Raw genomic sequence first — 24,155 nt, 5'->3', positions numbered from 1 at the left:
AGGCCAGCATCCGCTGAGCTTGAACAATGCCACTGATCTCCTTTCCAGCTATGGATACTCTACCACTTCTTCACAGCTCAGATGCCTGGTCACTATTGTTGCCCCTTGTAGGCATGCCCAAAGCATGCTGCTGGTCAGTGCAGCCTGCTGTGCTTTGGGTTCAAGTTTGTGTTCCATGCATCTCTTCTCCCCACCTGCGCCTCTTCCTTCAGTTAAAGAGCAGCCCTGAGTTGAAGTCAAATCTGGGAGTGGGAAAATGGGGTTGGGAGGCATCCCTCACCCTTACTTATACTCTAGTAGCTCAACTGCCTAAGAGCCCACCTAACCCCTCTCAGAGGGGACCAGGGCAGATAAGAGAGATTTGAATGACGGTTCATGCATGGAAACACTGAAGTTTCCTTTGTTCTCAGCAAAACCAGAGCCCCTAACATGCCTCTTGCATTTTCCCTGGTGATGAACTCCAGACTTGAGATGTCAAAACAGGGAAGGAAAACACCAGACAAGACATGCTCATGTCCCCCTCTCACCTGCACCTACTCTAGATTCTTCTCCCACTGGTGGGGCCCTCCCTCCCTTTCTCAGCTCATTCAAATCTCACCCATCCTTTGATGTTAATGTCACAGCTCACCTCCTAAAGTATGTGGAGGGCTTCTCTTTGCTTCAGCAGGTTCTTCCCTCCCCTCCTCAACACCCCGGCAGCACTCAGAGCCAGAGTTGAGGGCTCCAGAAATTTCTAAACATTTGTTTTGTGTCAAATCCCACCCCCCCCCCGCCGCCACCCCCAAGTCCATGTCAAGGGCCTTGAAAGGGAGGGAATCAAAAACCTCTTATAGTACCCACTACACTCACCACAATGAGAATTTGAGGACTGAAGGATTGGCTCACCAGGGGACAACAACTAGGACCCATCATTCTTAGATTCTAGGATCCTAAGAGTTCTCAAGTTCAAGTCTTAGAGATTTATGAATCTAAGAGTCCTAAGATTCTGTGACTTTATGATGTCATTAGTCTCAGGCTTTCTAAAATCCTTGTTTTCCATAAAGTGCTAAGTTTTGCAGTATAGCATCATAGTCTCAAAAACCCTGGAATCTGGGAACTCTCTGCCTTATGACTGAAGCTAGACAGACTCAAACTGATGACAGATCCTGGAGACATTTTAGACCCAGACCATGAGCTTCATCCCTCAGAGGCTGAAGAGGCTACTAGACGAAATGCTGGTCAGGATTCTCATTAAAGACTTCTCAGCATAGGCATCGAGCTTCAGACCCACATCCCTCATCTTTAGGGTGACTCTGTAGAGTCACTTCAGGTATCTTTGCTGAAGGCTCATCTGGGGTTTCCCCAGATGCTCTGGTCTTTGTCTGCTCCCCCAAACTCTCTGGTGCTAGAAGCTTCCACCCACCCTTCAGTGTTGGACTGAGCCTGTTGGAGATGAGGGGAAGCAACTGTGTGTGCAAAGCAGCTTTGGGAGAGTGTTTAGGGGAGACTATTTTGGCTCCCTGGGATGTCCCTACTGTAATCCCAGGACTCAAGGGTCTCAGGGTTTTCTCTAGAAGAGGCAATGGCACATGCTTTCATGAAGGAGAATGGAGGGAAGAAGTAGGGACAGAGCCCAGGAGTGATTTCCCAGGGGTGTTGTTTGAGTCTCAGGCTCTGGAACTGGTGCCTTCTCCTGAGGCAAATTCTTTTTCCACCCTTAGAATTGTTCCTGGAATCCCCTAGCTGCTATAGGCTCTGCTGCTTACCACGGAGACAGCTCCACAAATGGCTGTGGCTGCTGAACTGAGTCAGTGCTCACTCTCCCCGACCCCCTAACATACACAGATGCATAAACTGGTAAACTTGCTGGAGCCACAGAGGGCACAACACTGGGAAGGATGCACACAAGGAAGGTGACCAACTAACCTTTGGACTCAGCTTCATCAGTGGGATTGTTCTACCATATTAGCTCTGGAAAGGAAAGCTATGCTGGTGTGCGGGGGTAGGGGCAGAAATGGGGAGAGTAGGAAGGAGAGGTATAAAGGAAAGAGGGATATCTTTATTTCTATATATCTATCAACACACACAGAGAGATAGAGACTTCCAAAGAGAAATAATCACAAAGAGACAGAGGCACGTGCATAGAGACAGTGAGACAGAGAATTAGACTATGACTAGTCAGAGACACAGAGAAACACATGGTAATGTACAAGTAATAGGCAGAGAGAGAGATCGGGAGAGGGAAGGAGAAGGAAAATGGAAAGGGACCAATTTGAGGCAGAGTCCTCAGGAGCCTGTACTGCTGGGGACACAAAGCCAAGCCTCACCTGAATCCTTTGTCCAGGGAGATGCACTTGGCCTCATGCTGACAGAGGTTCATCCCGGGCACACAGTGGTCAATCACTTCGTCGCACAGCTCACCTGGTGGGGTGGGTAGAAAGCTCAGGCACCTGGGAGGACCTGGGGGATACCCTGACTAGAAGGTCAGGTCCAACCAGCCCCCTGTTGGGAGGTCATGGATCTCAGGCACTCTGCATTTGCTCTCTCAATGTATCCTTTCTGCTGTACCTCTTTTTCAGTCTCCCTAGTGGTAACAATGGGAAGGTTCTGGGATTTTCCCTGGGCACTGTCATAGCACCATCATTGGGCTATTTCACCTGACCATTAAGGGGCTGCTGCAGCTGAAACTGTAGGACATCAGCCCCTGACTTTGGGCTGTGTTTAGTTGTTTTTTTCATTCCCCATCAATTTACTAAGCACCTCTTGTGTGGTAGACACTGTGATGGGTACTAGGGACACAACAGTGACCAGGTCTTGTCTTCCCCCTAGTCTAGTGGGGGAGATCTATAAATCAGTAGGTGACTGTAACATAGAGATGTGTGACCACAGGGATAAACTCTGTGGAAGCCCAGAGGCTTCCTGGAGGAGTGGACATGGCTTAGCAGCACAGTGCACCTGCTGTAGATAAGTAAGCACCCTGGATTTTCTCAAAGAAGAAAATATGAAAGGAATTTAATGTTTAGGTCTCTGAATACACTCCCTTTGAAATTCATCGTGCCAAGAAATGAAGAACGGGTCATAAATACCCAGGGAGGTCCTTGCATGTCCAAGCTCCCCAAAGCTCACGCCATTGGAGATGTGTTTTGGGAATGTGGAGGGAAGTGAGACAGGATGGCAGGGGTGAGGGCAGTGGCAGATGCACCCCTGAGCTTTGGGTTCCCTTAAATTCCACGTGGCCAGGTGGACAGTGATAGAGGAAAGCTTCACCCACGGAATTTCTCTCAGAGGTCGGGGTGGGAATAGGGGCAGAGAAAGCTGCAGGGACAGGGCAGAGGAAGGTCCTGAGGGCGGCTGGGGAGGAGATGAATGACATCCACAGCCCCAGAGTCTGTTCTCTGCTGTGGTGGGGACAAGCCCACCCCGACCCTGTCCTCATTTTGCCAGCCTCTCAAGACCACAGAGGGCACTGTGTTCTTTATAAGCCTTTTCCTCTTCCTCACTTCCTGGAGACACCCAGAGAGGCACACAGGTGTTTGTGTGGGACTGGCAACATTTTCTGGGACAGAGAAAACCATGACAACCCATTCTCGGGCAGAGGTGCACTTCAGTCACCTGCAGACACAGGCTAGGCTATTCCACTGGGGCAGGAAACCACCTCAACAAGTGTGTCCTCAGTCCCCCTTCCACTGCCCATTGCCCCAAAGCCTATTCTGAGTCCCTTTGCCTTCTTTTTTTAACTGCTGAGATTTTTACTGTCTCTCTTCTGGCAGTGAGCAGATCCTTCCGGACCAATGATTTGGCCCTACATAACCCCTCCTCTCATCTTAGGTAGACCAGATGCCCCTTGTGGCCGGAGGGTATACTTTAGACTTCTTGGTATCCCTGTTAGTTAATTCAGTGCTCTGTATACAGTAGGAGCATAATAAGTGTTGCCTCTTGCTACTTTAACTCTTGGCTACAACTCCTCTCTGCAAAGATGGAAGGTATAAGGGGTAAGGGAAGTAGACCTTCAGCAGATTTCCCTGCACTTTCCCCAAGCGTAAAGCCTTCTCTGGGACCCCAAGAGGTGAGGAGTAAGCAGAGCAGGTGGTTTTCTCAGTTGGTCTTGGCACGCTCCACCACAGTCCCAAGAATGTGCTTGGGGAATACATGGCCAATGGGCTTGAGGTCTGTGTCAGCCACAGGACCCTGAGGAGCAATGGGGGCTAGCTGGCTTCCTTCTCTGTAGGCTTCTAATCAGCATCTGTATATCCCATCCCCTACCTCACTCTTGACATCATGCCAGGTGCCAGCAGGGTAGGGTGTGGCAGTCCCTGGGATGCATGGTCCTTATTTTCATCCTCACCTTAGGTTGGTGTTTCCTAAAATATGTTTCTTGCAACACAGGATGTCCGGGGTTGGGAAGGAGTTTGGGGGTAGGGTAGGAGGGAAGTTCTGACTTAAAATAAATTTGAAACTTACTGGGTTAAAAGAAGTTAAATAGCATTGTTTCAAACAGGAATTGTGAAAACCTTTAATAGGCTCATTTGTATCACGTGGAAGAGAGCTAGTATTACATACAGCGTTTCCCCAACTTTTTGTTTATGGAGCCTTTTCCTCAAAGAACTCATGGAATTCCATTTTGGGATATGCCACTTTAGGTGGATCCTATAACAAAGGAGGTTGTGCTTGCACCACTGAGGTGCATTTTGCTTCATAATCTAGTGGTATATTTAACTGTCCTCATTAGGAGCTGTTAATATAGGAAATAAAGGTGTTGTGTTTTGGGGATGGGTGGGTAGGATGATTATCCTGAGGAACAACCTGTGGGGAGCCTTCTTTTATTCCCCAGCTGGGTTAGGTTCATCCTCTGTGACCCCACGACCCCCAGGCTTCCAGGTGTTATAGTCTCGTTCTACTGAATACATGTCTCCCTCTACTTGACAATGAGCCTTCTGATCAGAGGGGACTTTGTCTTGGTCATTTTTGTGTCTCCAGTTCCTAGCTGGAAAGTGTCTGGAAAGTAAATTTCTAGAGAAAGCAGACTAGAACTGAATGAAGATTAAATGTAATGCAAGCCCCTCTCACTAGCTTCAATCGCCACTGGGTCTCCAGTTCCCGGAGGAGGGGAAGGCTAATGGAATGGATAGCAAACTTGCCCTGGGAACCTGTCTCAAAGTAGGGAGGAGCTAGAGACGTGCAGGGTTGGGGCAGGTGGTAAGGGTGGACAAGCAAACAGAGAGGGCCTCTGGGAAGCCCGTCATGGCACAGCACCAGGTTTTGGGGATTCACATCTCTGTCCACAGGGGAGTGGGTGCAGGCCCTGAAAACTAAGATAACAGCATTCCTTAGTGCATGACACCTGGCCTGCCACCATGCACAGGCACCAGGGGACCTTACCTGTGTAGTTAGGAGGGCAGACGCACACGTAGTTGTTGACCCCATCCACACAGGTGGCATTGTTCTCACAGTCGTTGTCCTCGCAATCATCTGGATTGATCTCACACCGCTGCCCCTCAAAGCCCAGAGGGCAGGAGCAGCTTTGGGGGTGTGTGGGGTGGGGAAGAAGGGGAGCCAGGGAATAAGGAGTGTTGGGTGGGGTTGGAGTGGCAGAAAAGAATGTTGGGGGGATATAATTAGTCAGGTTTCTCTCTGGATGGAGGTCCGAGGCAGCACTCTGGATACTTGAAGCCTTGGGGTCCTGAGCAGGAAGACCCTCAGGAGCCCGAGAGGTCATTTCATCTAGACCCTATCTCTGGGCAGAATTCCATCTCCCCTGGCCGTGGATGGCTGCGTTAGCTCTGGGGAGTTCTCACCAGCAATGCCCCCTCACCAACCCCCCCCAGCTGGAAGTGCTTTCCCCGGGATAGACTTTAAATTCCTCCAGCTGTCTTCCTTCCCCTCTTCTCCGGGGAGTGGTTTGTAGACAAAGGGATAAAGGGCATAACAAACACCCCCCTTTGAGCGACTTCCTACTCCAGGAAAGCCTCTCTACCTTGAACAGGAATAGGACAAAGTGGCCAAGATCAGGATCTGCAGCCCAGTTTCTTGGGAATGAAGTCTGAGTCTGCCACTTCCTAGGTATTCGATCTTAGGAAAATTAGTTAAATTCTGTGTCTCAGTTTCCACATCTATGGACTAGGGTAATATCATTTACCTCCAGGTTGGTTGTGGGGAATAAAAGAAGATTATATAAGTAAAAGGCTTAGGAGGAGACCTAGTACATAGAAAAGACTCAGAATGTATTAGCTTCAGTTCTAGATGACTTCCACACTCAGCCTCCTTAACCTTTCTCAGAGATGCCACTGTTCCCTCCAGCTTTTTCCAGATAAGGGGATGGGGTGGGAGGATCTGGAGAGCTACAGCTCTTAGATACAAACCTCAAACTTCCTGCATCCTCTGCCCAACCCTGACCACACCCCAGGATTAGGCCTGCAAACTAAGTCAGGATAGATATAGCTGAGCAGATGAGAAGGGGCCAGGGGAGTTTAGGAAGGGGCATGCGGGAGACAAATGCTGACTAAATGAGCTGCAGGCACTTACTTACTCCCTCTGTGGCCCAGCCCCCTGGTCAGGGATTTACACCCCATTCCAGCTTCGGGCCCAGAATTCCAGGCCTCTCTCTGTTTCACAGATTCCTCCGATTTGGGATTTAGCTATAAAACTAAACTAATAGGAAGTGGATTTCTGGAATCTTACTTAACCTCCTTTCCTCTACAACCTGAAAACCATGTCACATTTTCTTTTCTTTTTTAAGTTTTTAAATTTATTTTGAGAGAAAGAACAAGCAGGGGAGGGGCAGAAAGAGTGGGGGACAGAGGATCAAAGCAGGCTCTGTGCTGACAGCAGAGAGCCCAATTCAGGGTTCGAACTAAGGAACCATGAGGTCACGAGCTGAGCCAAAGTTGGGCACTTAACTGACTGAGCCACCCAGGTGCCCACCATGTCATGTTTTCTACAAAAGGTTCTTCGGTCTGAGCTCTTGGGGTGGAGCAAAATGATGTATTTCTTTTTTCTAGGAGGGACCCTGGAAGTTCAGGAAAAGTGATTTCTTCAGAGCTGGACGGACAGTAGGTTTTTAAGGGTCTGAAACCATAGTGTTGCCTATTTTCCTGAAAGGAGTTACTCTGGCTGTCCCCAAAGTCTTAGGGTTGCATGAAAGTGGGATGTAGATGGCTCTTAGGGGTTGGGATGCTCATGGAGTAGACAGAGGGAGGGAAGGAGACTAAAGTCTCCTCTGCCCTCCCTGGAAACCTTGGCTGGGGGGTGTCAAGGAAACTCCAGGGGCACCCAGTGAGCTGTGGGGCCATCTTAGTCTCCTGCCCGGCCAGCTCTGCCAGTCTTTGCTCTTTTTCTGATCAGATAATGCATCAAGATGAGCAAAGCATCTGATGAAGAGGTAGGTGAAACTTCCAAAATTATCACTCACAAGACATGTTATGGGTTGAATTGTGTCCCCTCAAAAAGGTATCTGGAAGTCTTAACCCCCAGCACCTCAGAATGTGACCTTATTTGGAAATAAGGTCCTTGCAGATGTCATTTCTGATGAGGTTATACTGGAGTAGGGTGGGCCCCAGATCTACTGCCATCCTTGTAAGATGGCCATGTGGAGACAGAGACACAGGGTGAATGCCACATAAGGATGAAGGCTGCAGTGAGGAAGGCCCGAGATCACTAGCCACCACCAGAAGCTAGGAAGGGGCAAGGAAGGATCTTCCGCTACAGGTTTGAAAGCCAGTGTGGCTCTGCTGACCCCTTGAGTTTGGACTTCTGGCTTCTAGAAATGTGAGGGAATACATTTCTGTTGGTCCAAGCCGTCCTGGTGCACTGCTTGGTTATGGCAGCCCCAGCAAACGGACACAGGAGGGAAAAAGGGAGCAAAGCTTCCCTGATAGGTGTCCCTCCCTTTGCCAACCTATCAGGTGCTAACCTAGTGAGGGGGAGTGCTCCTGCCCCTTGGCAGGCCCACACAAACTATGCTTTCCCCAGCATGTGGGCCTCATTGCTTTAATCCTCTACCCCATTTCCCTAATCCTGTAGATTTGGGCCCTTTTCCTTGAAAATTAAATTCTAAAAGTATTTCCAGTTCATTCAAATCTCAACAACGGAAGGTGGAAACCAGGAAGGTTCCTTCTGCTCACCTGCAGTTCCAGAGACGAAGAGAGATACCCCACAAAGAGACAGAGAGGGGGGCACATGCAGAGGGGGGACAGGGAGGGGAGAGACAGTCGCCTGCAGGGGGCACTCCTCACTCTTGCAGACCTCCATTTCTGGGCAGGGTGGGCAGAGCCAGGCTTTTACCCTGGAGGTGTGTTTCTTGGCTGGGGCCATGTGGCCACCTCTGTGAAATTTCTGTGTGGTTTCTCCTTACCCCTGCTCCCAGTGAGAAGGTGGGAGTGGGTGGTTTGGCCGACTCCAGGCAGGAAAGCAAACCTGGCCTTGAATTTATTTCACTTTTTAAGAGCCAGAGTTTGATGGGGCTGGCTTGGCAGGTGGACACGGGGGCAGGCTGGGCTCTGTCGGAAGAACTAGGGCCCAGAACCTGATTTCTTTCACAGACGGCACAGCAGCCCCTCCTTCCCCCACCCAGAGTGCCTTTGCTACTTGTTTGCAACCTGTGCTCTAAGACATCCACACACAGCTCTGCACTGGGTGCCCCTGCTTTACTGCCTGACCCACTCGCTCACTGGGGTGCTAAAGGAACCAGTTTCCACAGGTCTGTTTTTGCCAGGGCCACGGGCCGGCAAGCTGGACACGTGAAAGCAGCTGGGAAGGGGGGGGGGGGGAAGCAGGAAGGGAGCCTGAGGTTTGGCAGAGGCCTCGAAAGTCCACTTAATTGACAGGGATGGGGAAAACTTAAGTGGCTTCTATCCCTTTTTCTCCTTGAGCTCTGAATTCCTCGGAGGAAAGCAGTGGGGTTGGAAGATCCAGGAATGTGTCAGGATATGTGACCTAGAGCAAGTAAATCTCTGTGCCTCAGTTTCATCATCTGTTAAGTGGGGATAGTACCAGCTTGCAGTGGGTAGGCTCATTGTGAGCATTTAAATTAGAGGCTGCACGGCTAGTTCGTGCCTGGCACATGATGAACATGTAGTCAATATCACCTATGATCATTGTTTTTAGCACACAGGAAACAGAGGTGGAATTGCCATGCTGCGGTGGGGGGGGGGGGCTTGGGCCATCATGCCATCCTTCTCTGACTTGTGCCAGCAGCTTTAGCCTCCCTTGGTATCCTCCTGGCTCTGGAGACAGACTCTCTGAATTCCCCATAGGAACGCTCACTGTGTCACTGTGGGCAAAGAATAGCTCCTGTTGGTGCCTCAATCTTCTCATTTGTATAGGGATCACAGTAGCTCCCTTACAGGGTGGGAAGAGCCTTGAGATGATCTGCATAACAGACCTGGCACAGTGTGGGCACACAGTAGGCCCTCAGTGAACAGCTGTGCATCAGCCTGCCCCAGTGGTCTGCCTATAAAGCCCCCTGAGGGAGGGAAGGCCCAAGGGTGAGCTGTTACCTGAACCCATCCTTGTGGCTTTCGCTCAGGTGGCAGGTGCCTCCGTGCTGACAGGGGTTCTGGATGCAGGTGTTGATGGGCATAGCGCAGTCTTTGCCCTGAGGAGCAGGAAAGGGAGAAGCACCTGGTTAGGGAGGCTTTCAGTGGCTGCCTTGACCAGGAGGCCCCCTGGAGTTCCCAGCGTCCTCTGGGATGAGGCCGGGCAGAAGGCCTCTCTGTGGCCTCTGCTGTGTGGCTTGGAGGACGCCAAAGGGGGCCCTTGCTTTTGGCCGTTCCACACTGAGAGAAGGTTGAGAACTGAGGAGTTCAGGCCCCAGCTTCCCTACTTCCTGGAATTCACATCCTTTTCTTTATCCTGAACTGCAGGGCAAGAGCATGGGCTTTGGGTACAGGGAAACCTGGTTTCATATTCCAGCTTCATCTCTTCCTGGTTGGCTGGCCATGACCTCATCTAAGCCTTTTAACTCTCAGCCTATCTCACAGAGCTACCTAGCAGAGGACACGGTACTCTTAGCTGCAGTGAGGCCTCAATATAATCCACAATTTGAGTAGGGAGGGCTGGGGCTGAAGTGTGGCCAGAGGACCTTGCCCCTATAGGGTGACAATTCCACAGAGATCTACCTTTAATTGGTCTGGAAGTGGGCCCAGGTGTTGGTATTTAGAGTTCTGCAGGCAATTCTAATGTTAGGCCAGATTGAGGACCTCTGGGACAGACAATTTTGTGTGGGGTGGCATTCCTCTGGAGTAGGCCCCTCTGGAGGGGACGTTTCAGCTGAGGAGTCAACTGCAGTAGGTGAGGAGGAGCATGCCAGGCAGAAGGACAGTGAAGATGAAGGCACTGAGGAGGGAGGCCAAGGCAGAGGCTATGGACATTAAGACCGGGGAGCAGCCTGCTGGCCCTCTGGCTCTAACTACCCCCTCCCCTGGGACCGACACACCAGCGCTACACCCAAGTCTTGGCAAGCAGTCCCTTAGAGGACCTGCGGGGTCTGGGGAGGCATCCGTTGTATTTGTTTCTGGGCTGTGGACTTGGTGTGGGCACCATGCCAGGCGGGGGTGATCACGGGAGCCCTCCCACTGCCATACCACCTGCTCTCCATCTGCTTGAGAAAATCCTCTTCCCGCCTCTGCTGCTGCCAGTGCCTGTGACGGAGTGGGGCTGGGCTCCCTGGCTCGAAGGTCGCTGCCAACTGGGCCTACGACTCTCCCTACTGTCTCCAACCCTGAAGCCCTTGCAGTATCCAGCAGCCAGGAGGCATGGCCACGTCTGTCTTGGCTCCCTTCATGCCCCCTTACAGCTAACGGCCAGTCAGAGTTTTCTTGAGGGGGAGAAGGAGAATGCAGTTTGATGTGGGATCTGGGCTTATCCTAAACCAGAACAACACGGGATCCCTTACACAAAGTCATTGCGTGCAACGGAAACTGCAATACTCATTCTCAATTTATTGAGAACATTTTCCATTCCAGGCCTCACGCTAAGTGTTTTATATTCACAATCACATATAATGTTCACAGCAACCCTATGCGATCGGTAGGATTGTTATTACTGCCCTTTTCAGATTGGGAAGGCAGACTTGGAAAGTGAGCTAATATGTCCAAGATTGCACAGCAGTTAAGTGGAATAGGCAGCAGCTGAACCCAGGCATCCAGTCCAGAGCCAGCACTGGGAACCCCTCTGCTGGGTCACTGATGCTGCCCTCTCAAAACATGGGCTCCAGGGGTAGCACATTGGAGCACACACTCCAGTCTGGCTGCTGTGTGCCTTGGGGAAACTACCAGTTCTCTCTGAGCCTTGTTTTTATCATCTGTAAAATGGGAATAATACCTACCCTATGGAATGAATATTATAAATCACACATATATAAAGCACAAGGCATGTATGGTAGCAACCTAAATAAGAGCTATTCGGATGAGGAGGAGGCAGATTACTACAGGGGTCTGAGGCAGGGCTGAATGTGGGAGCTCAAAAGACTTTTTTCAGGCATTTGGTTGGTACCGAATTGTTCAGGAGTTTTTGTGTGTGTTAGATGGATGAGCCACGAAGAGCAGGACAAGAGAACTTGATCAAGTCAAGGCAGGGCCTCCCTGGCCCCTGCATGGGCCAGCTTCTTTGCTCTGGGGGAACTCTTGAGTATCAGGAACTCCAGCTGGGATCTTCCCCTGGGGGTGGGGTTGGTGACGTCTACTCGGGTCACTTATACTGAGCTCAGAAACCAGGAGGCAGACCGTAGCTCTTGGTGATGTGCTAAATGGGCCTGGAGGTAAGGATTTCTGTCACTTACGTGTCCTTGAGAAATAATCACCATTCTCAATACCTGGCTAATTAGCTCAATTCAACTCTCTTCAGCCTCATTTTGCTAAAATCTACTAGATTTATGATGTTCCTTGGTCCCCACTGCTGTGTGTGTGTGTATGGGAGAGAGAGAAATAGAGAAAGAGAGAGAAATAGAGAGGGAGGGAAGGTGGGAGACAGGGACATGGCTGGGGCTTCTGGCTTCTTTTAAAGGAGCCGGGGAGTAGCTGTCCCTGTTGGAAACCTCTTTCTGAGACAGCCAGGAGGGCTGCTCCAGGACCTTGCTACTCAGAGTGTAGTCCTCAGGCTAGTAGCTCCGGCGTTCCCTGAGAGCTTGTTAGAAAGGTACAAACTTGGGCCTGACCTCAGATCTAATGGATCAGAAGCTGCATTTACTAAGACCTCCAGGTAGTTCTCGCGCCAGTACAGCGTGAGAAGCACTGCGTGTAGACACTGAACATGCACACGTGAAGCTAAATGGCTGAAAAAGAACGAGCCCAAACATACATCTTATTTCCCCCAACGCGAAACAGCTGTAAAACAGGTCTCTCTGTGAAGTGTCTACTGAATCCTGGCACCAAGGCGGGCAAAGCACAAACATGACACTCGGAATCCTTCTAGGAGCTCTGCAAGTGAGTGTGATGCTTCACATCTCCAGGTGGGGGGTGAGGCTCTGAGGGACCTGGTCCCTAGTGGAGCACTGAGTGTGGGGACTTTCCTGTGAGAGAGGAGGGCTCTAGGTTTAGTTTGTGTGCTTCCCTAGGTGTGGAAGCTCGGGTAAGTTATCTGATCTTTTTGAACCTCAGTTTCCTTATCTGCCAAAAGAGGTTAACAGACCTTATTTCAGAAGGTGACTGAGGGTGCTAAATGAGGTAATGTGCTCAAATTGCTTCACAAAAGCCTGCCATTATAGATGACCAGTAGCTGCCACCAAACACTGAACAGTGGGGGCCATGCTGTTTTGGATAATATTGTGGCTTCCCAAGGTCACTCAGCTAGTCAATGGAAACGCTGCGGTATCTGGAAATAAATGGAGAAATGCCAGAACTTTGAACTTGGTTTTGTGGGTGTCTGGTGATTATTGTCAACTTAGCAACTCATCCAGAACTTACTACCTCAGTCACTCTGCCTGGGTGGGCTCCAATCCAGGAAGAAGGGAAAGCCAGGGAATAAATGCAGAGCAGGGGGTATGATGCAACCCAGGGTTAAAGGTTAAAGGACCTCTTCGTTTCTACCTGCTGCATTTTGAGATTGAACCTGATACGGGGAGGAGAGGAGGAGCTGTCCTAGGCCACACAGTCAGGTAGGGACAAGTTCCACAGTGTTCTTTCCATTCTGCTTGGTGTTCTTTCCACCAGCATAAACTACTTTCCCTATTCTGGAGACTTAGGTCCCAAATGGCTAGGGACCCTGCATTCATGGTGCTTCTCAATGGACTGTGAATACAGTGGTCAAAAACATGGGTTCTGGAATCCATTGGTTCTGAGCTCTGAATCCCAACTCCCTCACCTACTATCTCAGTTTCCTAAACTGGAAAATGAAGGTCATTTTAGGACCTGTCTCCTTAGGCTTTGATGAGGAGAATGCAGGATAATGCTTGTACCTTGTTTAGTATACTGTCAGTATGTAATAGGCACTCAGTAAATGCTGGCTGCTCATATTCCTTCACCATCATCACCATCATCACCATCACATACCATCACCACCATTATCATCCTCCTCCTTAAGGTACTCCAGGCCTGCATGAGCCCGATAGCTTCGTAAAGGTCAAAATCTCAGTTCAGATTCTTCTGCTAGACCTTCAGAATCTTACGAGCAAAGTCTGAACAAGTGGCCTTATCTTTCAAATAGGGATGATCCCGCCCACCTCAAAGGTTGATTATACAACTCAGAGAAGGGAATAAATGCCAATGTCCAGCTGAGTGCCTGATCCACAGTCGACGCATAGGTATGGTATTGGGGATGTTATAAATGCACATATCACCATTCCAGGAGAGCAACTGATGATCTCTGGCAATTCACAGTGTCATGGACTGAGAATCCCTAGTGAGACCAGCAGCATACTGCCTGTTAATGGTGGCCCATCCATATCCTGGTATCAGGACCAGCATGCAAGGGTAAAGAGAGATGTAGCAATGTGCCAGTGTACAGAGTGCATACTGAACAGCTGTCCTAGGTGCCTTGCATATGTTATTGCACATTTGATTCTCACAGCACCCCTGTGAAATAGGCCCTGGTTTGTCCACGGGAAGGCTGAGGCAAAGCCACTGGCCATCACCACATAGCTAGTAAACAGCAAAGCTGGAGTTCACATGTGCCCTCTGTATAATTCCACAGCCTGAGTTTTCTCCACTGAATTAATACAAGTGGGTTTGAGGAGCTAGGCCTCCTGAGTATGGTATCTTCACTTCTACACTTCCCCTGCAATGTCTGTGCGTGTGCACATGTAGGATGCATGGATCTGGGGTGGCTGCCTGGGGCAAGGCCGTCTGGCTGGCTGGCTGCAAAGGGAATCCTTGGGTTCTCCTATGGCAGGCCCATAGGTGGCACTCTGACACTATCTGCTGGAGGCACAGCTACAGCTGAAAAACCACCAGGGAGCCCTGTTCCCCAGAGTGATTCTGCCCCTCAAGCTTGTCACTACACATACAAGTCCCCCTGGGGACAGGAGACCAGTGATGCCAGCTCCCTTCCGCTCTGCCTGTACTAGGCATGTGCAGTAGATGGGTTTTGGGGTGGTGTTGGAATGCTTGGCTTGCCCACTGTATGCGGATGGGTGCCTTGGTGAGGCTGGAAGCTGGGAAGGTCCTGGGGAAGAGGAGTGAACCACTGTTTTGTTGACCCCAGTGAGCCACAGCGGAGGGCTTGGCTATCCAGGAGTAAAGGTGGGGACTTTGGAATCATATAGCTCTTGGTCCTATCCCAACCCTACTGCTTATGAGCTTTGAGACACTGAGTCAAGCCTTTTCAACAATCTGAGGCCCAGTTTCCACATCTATAAATGGGAAGTAATGAGCTTTCCTCATAAGGGGTGTTTAAAAAGAAAAGGTGAATAGGATGTCAAGCAGAATGTTGGCCATGTAGTCCATACTCTATAGATGTTAGTAGGGACTTAGGATAGATAGTGTTGGGTGAGAAGAAAGGAAGAAAAGTTGCTTTGGAATTAGCCTGGATTTCTGGGGAGGACACCCAGGAGAACGAGGGTCTCCATCCCCTTCCTGGCTGACCTGAGCCTGTCAACAGTGCATTAGCTTGGCAGCTCCCAGGCCTTTCAATCCCTCATCCCTGTACCTTCTCAAACTGGAGCCCACTTTCAGCACTGGCCCTCCTGAGGCACAGTTAGGGAGGGGATGGGGAGAGTCTGGAAATCCCCTTGAAAGGAAGCCAGGATAGTAAGTTCAAGGGATGCCTCTACTTGGAAGCATTTTCACTCTCTGAGACTTATTTCCTCATGTTTAACAAGGAAAATATAAATATTACATTTCCTCCTTAGAGTGTCACTGCCAAGATGGCATTCTCTGTGTTTTGCATGAGTGTGACACAACTGGGCAGCCCCCACCAGTAGAATAGCAGTGTTACTGGCAAGTGCCAATTGCCACTCTGGAGTGACCTGTGAAATGCAGTTCTCCAGGCTGCCCTTGGAGAAGGGAGGGTCAGCAGGGCACAGTGCCTTCCTTGGGCTGTGAATGCTGGGGGCGGGGCTTCCTATCTTACCTTGTAGCCATAGGGGCAGGTGCAGTGGTAGAGCTCCACAGGATCCTGGCTGCACGTCCCATTGTTCTTGCACGGGTCTGAGAGGCAGGCATTGCACTTGGCCACAATGTTGATGTCCACTGGCCCTGGACAGCAAAACCAGGATGTTGGTAGCAGGTCACTGTCACCCCTCCCTCCCTTTCCCTCCTCTCTGGCCCCTTCCTCAGCCAGCTGCCGGCCCCTCTCCATCTCTACCCACAGAGGGTGGCTCCCCATCCAGCACCATCCAGTCTAGCTGAGTCCCATTAATGCAGCCATTGTCCAGTGAGGAAAAAATCACAGTGGGACATCATTCAGAAGCACTTCTGCAGTCAAATAAATTACTGTAATTAGCCTGATCCGATTTTGGAGCTAATCTATAAACAATACACCATAATTAGAAACCCCTTGTGTATCTTTTCATGTTCAGGGAGCTCTGGTCCCAGGCTCCATTTGGACCTCCCACTCCTCTGCCCCTAAACACCCCTCCCCATGGAATAGTCTATGCTAGGCTAAGGAAGGCAGGGTGCCTGGGCCAAAGACACACATAGGAAGTCCCTCTTGTGGAACCCTTGATTGGCAGGAGGAAGTAAGAAGTGGCCCCAAAAGACACAGCAATGATATTGTTGACAGATGGTAAACTGTGCTCAGGCACACTGTGCATCTATGACAGTTTTGACAGTGTCCTGTTCTCTTCAGCTACAAAGGCTGGAGGGATGGAGGTCATGGTCCTTGAACAGAGCTTTGGAGATTGGGTTGAGAATGACCCCACGGCAAGTCTGACCATTTGTGGGTGGGGTGAACAGAAAGGATGGCCTAAGAATCTGTACAAGCTGGCTTAACCCTGGCTTCCATTAGAACAGGGACACTATCTGTCCTGTTTGCCAGGGGCTGAAGGGATTCCCAGGACACAGGACTTTCAGTGCTAAAACCAGGAAGACCCCAGCCAAACCGGGATGAATTTGTCACCTTACAGAGGAAACAGAGAAGGTGCTTTTAAATATCTTCAACACGGCCAGGCTGTACCCCACACCGATTTAATCAAAACTTGGAGTGTTGGGCCAGGGAACCAGTAAAAAGCTCTGCAGGTGATTCCAAAATGTGCAGCCAGGATTGAGAAACATTGTTTTAGACTGATCTGGGCCTCTTTAGCATCAATCAAGTGAGATGACTTGGAAGCAGGAGGAGAAAATGAAAAATTATCTTAAAGCCAAAAGAATGTTTTCCTGCTTTAAGCAGAAATGTGAGACACAGGAAGTTTATAGGGTAATCAAAGTATATATATAAATCAAAATAAACTCAAGGCTCTAAGAGATGGGCAAAGGACACTACCAGACAAATGTATGACATAAATGGAAAGTAAATTTTTGAAAAAAATGCAGTTTCCCCAATAAGCAAAGACACAAAATAGGAGACATACTTTTTTAAACCTATCTAATTAGCAATGAGATGAAATGAGATAAAATAATGTACGAGTATGGTGAAAAATGCACTCAAATGGTGCTTCCTGGGAGCATAAAGTGGTTTATAACCCTCTTTTAGACACCAAATGGCAGGGCAATATGTGTAAAGACCTTAAAAATGATCACATACTTTGGCTCAGTAGTTTCTGTTCTCTGAATCTTATCTAAGGAATAATTTTCAATAGAGAAAGACCTTTATGCATCAGTGGTAAGAAAACAACTGTTAATACCCAGTGAAGACTAAAGGTTCAGGGCCAGGAACTGGCTAAAGACGTTACGGTGGAATTATTAAAGCCTGGTGGCCACAAGTAGGTACAGGGGAATCAGAAAGACCTGGAATCATCCTAACTGTGGACTTGAGAAGTCCCTTAACCTCAGTAAGCCTGAGCTTTCTCATTCTTAAGAATAAGGGTGATACTGAAGTCTAACCCAGAGAGGGTTGGGAACTGAATAAATACTTGGAAAGTGAGAATTAAATGAAATAACACACAAAAAAGTGCTTAACATGATGTCCAGCACATAAAAACCCAGCAGCAGTTTGTTGTCATCAGTTAAAATCTCATGTACCTAAAGCTTGCTGTAGTAAAAACGGGAAAAGGCGTAGGCTTTAAGAATGTTGGGTGAAAAAAAATGCAAGTTAAAGATTTTTCTCTGTGCAAAATGATATAGAGAATGAAGTCAGAGAGGAGCATGTAGGGATGCCAGCAGAGAAACCTGGAGGAGATAACAGCATCTGAGTCTCTCTGTGCAGCTCATGGAAGAGACAGGGCAGTGGTTTAGAAGTCACGTCTGTTGAGACACCCAGCTCTGGTGGGCTGTTGGAGACAGAGCAGACCCCTCGAGAAGTGGGGGAGAGTCAGCATGTACCTTTGCACTGGAATCGGTGGGTGGGGGTGGTGAGCAGGAGTCTGTCAGCCATGGACTCAGGGCTACTGCAACGGGCGATGCCAGGCTCCTTGTACCCCGCCTTCACCCACTCTGACAGCCAGCGCAGACTGCAGTCACAGTGGAGTGGATTGGTTCCCAGCGCCCTAGGAGGCAGAGCAGGAAGTCAGGGTCCCCCTTGCCCAGCTTGGCCCATAGACTCCATACCCTTGGCCCTCTGGAGAAACAGAATTTTCAGACTCTGACTAGATTGGGGGTATCTGACATGAGGACCAGCAGAGAAGGAGTTTCCATTGGGGCAAAGTCAGTGACTCCAGACTGTATTTCCAGTCCCTCCAGATGTTTCCACCCTGCTTAACCCCCTCCCACTTCTGAGGTTTTGCTCTCATCTACTCCGGTAAAATTCAACCCTCAACTCAATCCAATCCTAGCCCCTCTCAGATGCTTCTGGACCTTTGGCCATCTGATTACCTGGCTCCCTTGCCCTACTGAAGGGTCCACTGAAGGATGCACTCTTCAGAGAAGGCTTTGATACACAGCAACCTAGGGAGAAGCTTCAGGCCACAGAAAGGGTTCAGAGCACTCCACCCCTAAATATGCTGCTTTGGCATATTGATTATTTCAAGCTAAAGGTACATGAAAAATGGCAGGTGCAGAAGGGGCTCTCTGACCTCCCGGTCTCTACCTAAAAGCAAGTCAGAAAGTTTCCTGTGAGAAAGATGCCCTCCCTGCACCAAGAAGGGAAAAATATTCTTATCACTAGAGACTGGGAATGAATACTAAAATGGACCAGGCCAAACCTACCTGCTCAAATAACCTTGACCTTCCAGTGGTCCCTCTCCATATATTTCCTAGTCACTGCCGCACAATTGCTGCCCTAGCCCAAGGCCCTTTGTCTTGTCACATCCCTACAATTTATCATTCCTTGTATAAAAAAGTATATAAGTTTTTGGGTCCAATGGCTTCTTTGGGTCTTCATTTTCCATTTGAACACTCCCACATACACATAAAAACATCAAATATATTTATATCCTTTTCTCCGGTTGCTCTGTCTTATGTCAGTCTAATTCTTAGACCAGCCACAGAAACTAAGGGGGTAGAAGCAAGTTTTTCCTCCAGCTACACCACTTAGCTTTAAAAAAGCACACCTGGGGGACAGCATGGGCTGATGCAGACCTCTCAACAGTGGTGTCCACAGAGAAAATACAAGGATTTTTGCTTATTTTAAAAATCGTATCATTTAGAATTTCTATTTTTTGGATGTTTTATAAGGTGTATGCATAATATATCAGTATCACAATATATGCATGCAATCTGAAAACAATCAAATATACATAGAGTTGTATACATATAGACTCAGAAATGTTCCTGGCAAAGGTTTCTAACACCTAATTTTTACAGACCTTGGTTTCCCCTGTGTGCAATGGGGACAGAATCCCTGATGCAGAGTGGCAGAGAATATGTGCTTTGGAGCCAAGGCAGACCTGGGTTGGAACCAGGGCTCTGCTGCTTACTAGCTGTGTGACCCTTGGACCAATTCTTTGGTTCTTCTCCATTTAAGCTTCACTGTGTAAGAAGGGGATAAAAATGCTTTATTGCTATAAGAAGTAAAAGAGATAATTTATCCAAAGTGTTTATCACACAGTAAGAGTTTTATGTTAGTTCTTCTTATTAAACATTTACATTGTTTACATAATTGATGATGCCTTTGAAGGCATCTGAAGTAGAGAACACACAATGTGCACAACGTGGGCACATTTTCATGGAACATACCCTATGCATACGGAAAGAATGAATACTGAAATGTTAACAGTCACAGAATCATCTCTGGCACTCTAATGATATTGCATTTTGAATGGATCCACACCAGGCAGAAATATGGCTACTTACAGATGGGAAAGAGATGTCAGGTCACTGAAGGAGCCTTCGGGAACGCTGGAAATGTCGTTGCCATGGAGGGTTCTGAAGCAGAAACACAGGTCAGGGGTTAACCCCCCAGTAACAGTTCTGAATTCAGTATATTCTCGGGGTCCCAGGCTGGCCCAGATGCCTTTCAGCTGTGCTCAGAGCCCCAAAGCTCACAGTGGGGGGTGTGTCCTCCTTCTCGGCAGGTGTGTGAACGTTTCCATGCCCAGCTCAGCAGTGGGGATGTTGGGGGTAGAGGGTGTGGGAAAGAAGAGGATGGGTTTTTGAATCTGACAGGCCTGGGATGGAATCAGAAACTGGCCCCTGTTAACTGTGGAACATTAGGTAAGTTAACTTTACTCTTCCCAGCCTCCGTTTTTGCACCTGAAGCATGGAGAGAGATACCCAACAGAGGCATCCTAGAGAGAATGGGAAGAACTGGCTGAGACTGTATGTTTTAGAACCAGCCTGCTTGCGTTCAAATCCTGACTCTGCCACTTACAAGCTGTGTGACTGTGGCTAAAGTTATTTACCTGTCTGTGCCTCAGTTTCCTATTGTAAAACGGGAATAAAAGTAAAAAGATTTGTCATGGAAGGTGGTTGTGGGTGCATTAATCCATATAAAGTCTGGCATTTTCTACGTGCTGAATGACCAACCATTATCAATATTTGTGAAAGGGTCTCAAAGAATGTCTGGCCCAGCCAGATCAATAAATTAGTTCCCTTCATATTCACCTAGAGAGATTCTGGGAAGATTGAGAAATGTTATCAATCCCAGCTTAGGTGACAGATGGGGAGAGCACTCAGGTCCTGGGGAGACTGCCTGGGGCTGGACCCTCATCTTTATGGGGAAGGGTTTGGGCCACACACGTATGTATCTGGCACTGTGTGCATCTGAGTGCATTTTCTGACTGCGTGTCCAAGGGGCCAGGCAACCTACTTGGTATTAATTATACCTCTCTCCACCCTGTGGTATAGGGGCCGGGAGCTATTCTCACTTGCAAAGTGGTGGCATATACTGTCCTTCCAATAAATGCCTGGAGAATAGGTCCATGAGAAAAATACCAAATGAACATTGCTCCGGTGCTCAAGTAACAATGCTAGTAAATCCTCAATTCATGGATTATACCCTCCTTTGAAGGATTAAGCCTCAACTGCATACAAAAATATCCCCACACCGATGACTCACTTTGGGTCTGAGCTGTGAAATGCAAGGTAGGTGAAATTCATAGACACTCAAAGCCTTCTTTAGTGACTACTGCTCACTGTCCCCTGTGCTGTGAAGGAACCCTAGTGAAACAAAGGGGTGATTAGAGTTGACTGGGGAAGTGTAAACAGGATAATAACTAATGAATCTGTCCTTTTGTTTTCCTTTTGGCTGATGTTAGCCTGCCTGGGTTTTGAGCTGAAATACAGACAGGAGCTTAATTACATGTAATACAGACTGAGTGCTGGAGCCAACACATGGGTGGATTTCTGACACCCATTCTGACACCCCTGGTTCAGTGGGTCTGGGGTGGGGCCTGAGACGCTGCATTTCTGACCAGCTCCCAGGTGATGCTGATGCTCTTGGTCCTCTGGACCACATTTAGCTGCCCCAGGCTGTCATCCTCATCACCTCAAGCTCCTTGCCCTTCTTGCTCCCCAGGACAGCAGGAAGAAGGTAACCAATCCTCTAGAGAGTGTTGGAGGTAGCTTCTCACCGGCCTGCGTAAGAAGGAGCTAGAAGTACTTCTAACACTTATCAGTATCATTTAGTCTCGAATGCATGTGGTTATTTATGAATCACACCGGCTCCTGCCTGCTATTAGCTTGGATGACTTCATGGCTGCTCGCTGTTTGGCAAATGCACCCGGCCCTGTTGTTAATCATTTCTGAATGAGGCCTGGGCCCCTGGAGAGGCACGAAGCCCTAATTTAAAAACACCAAATGACCCAAAGGCAGCTTTGGCGCTGTGACTCCTGTAAGTCATGCTCCCATTTATTACGAGCTGAGCCGCTGAGATCTCCATAAACTGCAGAGTAACTGGGGCTGTAATTTACTGGGACAACGCGAAAAGAAATCTGCCTACACTGCAGGTTCTCTCTCCTGGTTTGCCCCCAAAGAAAGACTCTTGTGTGTCCAACCACCATCCTAAAGGATGCCAGGGAAGTGGGACAAAGGTTCCCTCCCAGGAAGCACTCCCTCCTCCCTCCCCCACTGCTGCTTTTCCTCCCCTTTCCCCTTACACCTCATGGGGCTGGTGACGGCAAGCAATTTCCAACTCAGAATGACCCATCTTCAAGTGCCTGGGACTCCTTTTCCCTGCTGACTCATTTTATTTATTTATTTATTTTTATTTATTTTTTTATATATGAAATTTATTGACAAATTGGTTTCCATACAACACCCAGTGCTCATCCCAAAGGTGCCCTCCTCAATACCCATCACCCACCTTCCCCTCCCTCCCACCCCTCATCAACCCTCAATTTGTTCTCAGTTTTTGACAGTCTCTTATGCTTTGGCTCTCTCCCACTCTAACCTCTTTTTTTTTTTTTTTTTTCCTTCCCCTCCCCCATGGGTTCCTGTTAAGTTTCTCAGGATCCACATAAGAGTGAAACCATATGGTATCTGTCTTTCTCTGTATGGCTTATTTCACTTAGCATCACACTCTCCAGTTCCATCCACGTTGCTACAAAAGGCCATATTTCATTTTTTCTCATTGCCACGTAGTATTCCATTGTGTATATAAACCACAATTTCTTTATCCATTCATCAGTTGATGGACATTTAGGCTCTTTCCATAATTTGGCTATTGTTGAGAGTGCTGCTATGAACATTGGGGTACAAGTGCCCCTATGCATCAGTACTCCTGTATCCCTTGGATAAATTCCTAGCAGTGCTATTGCTGGGTCATAGGGTAGGTCTATTTTTAATTTTCTGAGGAACCTCCACACTGCTTTCCAGAGCGGCTGCACCAATTTGCATTCCCACCAACTCCCTGCTGACTCTTAATAGGTGTTAAAGCAAACTTGGGAATGTTGGGATGCGGATGAGGGCATCATTTAGAGCAACATGAAGGCAGAACCATCTCATGTTAATTCTGGGTTGCCTGAACCTTGGGTCTCTGGATCCCCAGGTGCTCACAGAATGTGTATATTGCACAGGCGTTCCAGTGTGTATGATAGATGGCAGGGAAGATCATCATCCCAGATGTGGGCTGGGGTGGGTGAAGTCTCTTTTCAGCAGGCTAGGTCACTCCTAAGGGTTAAATGACCCTGGATCAGACCTCCTGGGTGTGAGTCATTGCCGGCTGTGTGATTATCTGATTCAACAGGCTCAATCTTTCTGTACCTTAGTTTTCTCATCTCTAAAATGGGAGTTCTCAGGATCCACTTGCAGTAGATATCTTTTTAGGAATGTGGATTAATTGGCACCAATCTCTCTTCTGTAACAGTTCCTCCCTTTTTCAAGGGGGACTCACCCCTCCCTCCCCTCAGTCCAACTGGTTTGGTCTCAGGGGCAGAACCATGGCCCAGGTCAGCCCAATCAGTCACTGAGATTGGTTTGAGGCTGAGCAGGTGACCTAAGTGGGCCAGTGAGATATTTCTGGGACTTTCTCTGGAACTATTAGGACAGAGGCAGTTTTGAGAAGCAGAAAGAGGCACATTTCTGACACCACTGGAAGTCCTTGCACCCAGCCCTAGAATGTAATATCTACTACTGAAGTTTTCAGTAATATGCTTTGATAAATTCTCTTCATGCCTAATGTGGTTTGAGCTGATTTTCCTATCCTTCAGCCAGGAAGGGATCTAACGTACCGCTTCATAAGCTAGTTGTGAAGCTTAAAAGACACAATGCAAGTGGTTCAGATGGCGCAGGGCTACATGCAGGGCCTGTACTTGATGCACACTCCTTCACGTGAGCTGCGGCCATGGCTAAGGTCACCATGACTCCTTCCCCTCTAGGTTCTGGGTTGTGTTTTGGGGCTAGTCCTCTCAAAGCCTTCCCCACACACAGAGGGGAAGCCTGAAGCTATGCAGCGTGTATGTCCTGTGCAGACTCCAGGACTGGAGAAAAGGAACACTGGGTTTCGGCAGAGTGACCCCGTGCCTGTCACCTTCCTGTTCAGGTGTCTCCACCACATTCCTTAATTCTCATCAGAGACATCTCTGGGCCACATCCTTCTAATCCTCAAGAAAAGTCTGAAATGGGTGGCAACAAAAAGAGATAATCTCTGGTGGGAAGGATGGAATGTGGTGGAAAGAGCACTGGGCTAGGAGCTGGAAACCAGGGTCCAGCCCTGCATCTGCTCCCACCTTGTGGCATGTCTGCAGCACAGCTTCCTGCTCCCATTCCCAGAAGCCACATCCATCCACACCTGTAGCTCCTTGTGGTCCCTGTGCACATGCCCTTCCTGACTTC

At 48.7% G+C, this 24,155-nt stretch overlaps 1 protein-coding gene across 1 annotated transcript in view; it reads right to left on the bottom strand.

Moving 5' to 3' along the window:
- SLIT3 (slit guidance ligand 3) overlaps positions 1–24,155 on the bottom strand; it is a 597,991-nt gene that overhangs the window by 23,511 nt on the left and 550,325 nt on the right. Inside the window, 6 exon segments of the mRNA XM_043596219.1 lie at positions 2,307–2,400; positions 5,359–5,498; positions 9,474–9,571; positions 15,481–15,605; positions 17,829–17,992; positions 19,737–19,808. Of these exon segments, the coding sequence (XP_043452154.1) occupies positions 2,307–2,400; positions 5,359–5,498; positions 9,474–9,571; positions 15,481–15,605; positions 17,829–17,992; positions 19,737–19,808 (693 nt within the window).

The sequence above is a fragment of the Prionailurus bengalensis genome, chromosome A1, assembly GCF_016509475.1.
Source record: "Prionailurus bengalensis isolate Pbe53 chromosome A1, Fcat_Pben_1.1_paternal_pri, whole genome shotgun sequence".
Classification (NCBI taxonomy): domain Eukaryota; kingdom Metazoa; phylum Chordata; class Mammalia; order Carnivora; family Felidae; genus Prionailurus; species Prionailurus bengalensis.
This window is presented reverse-complemented; position numbering and strand designations above follow the sequence as displayed.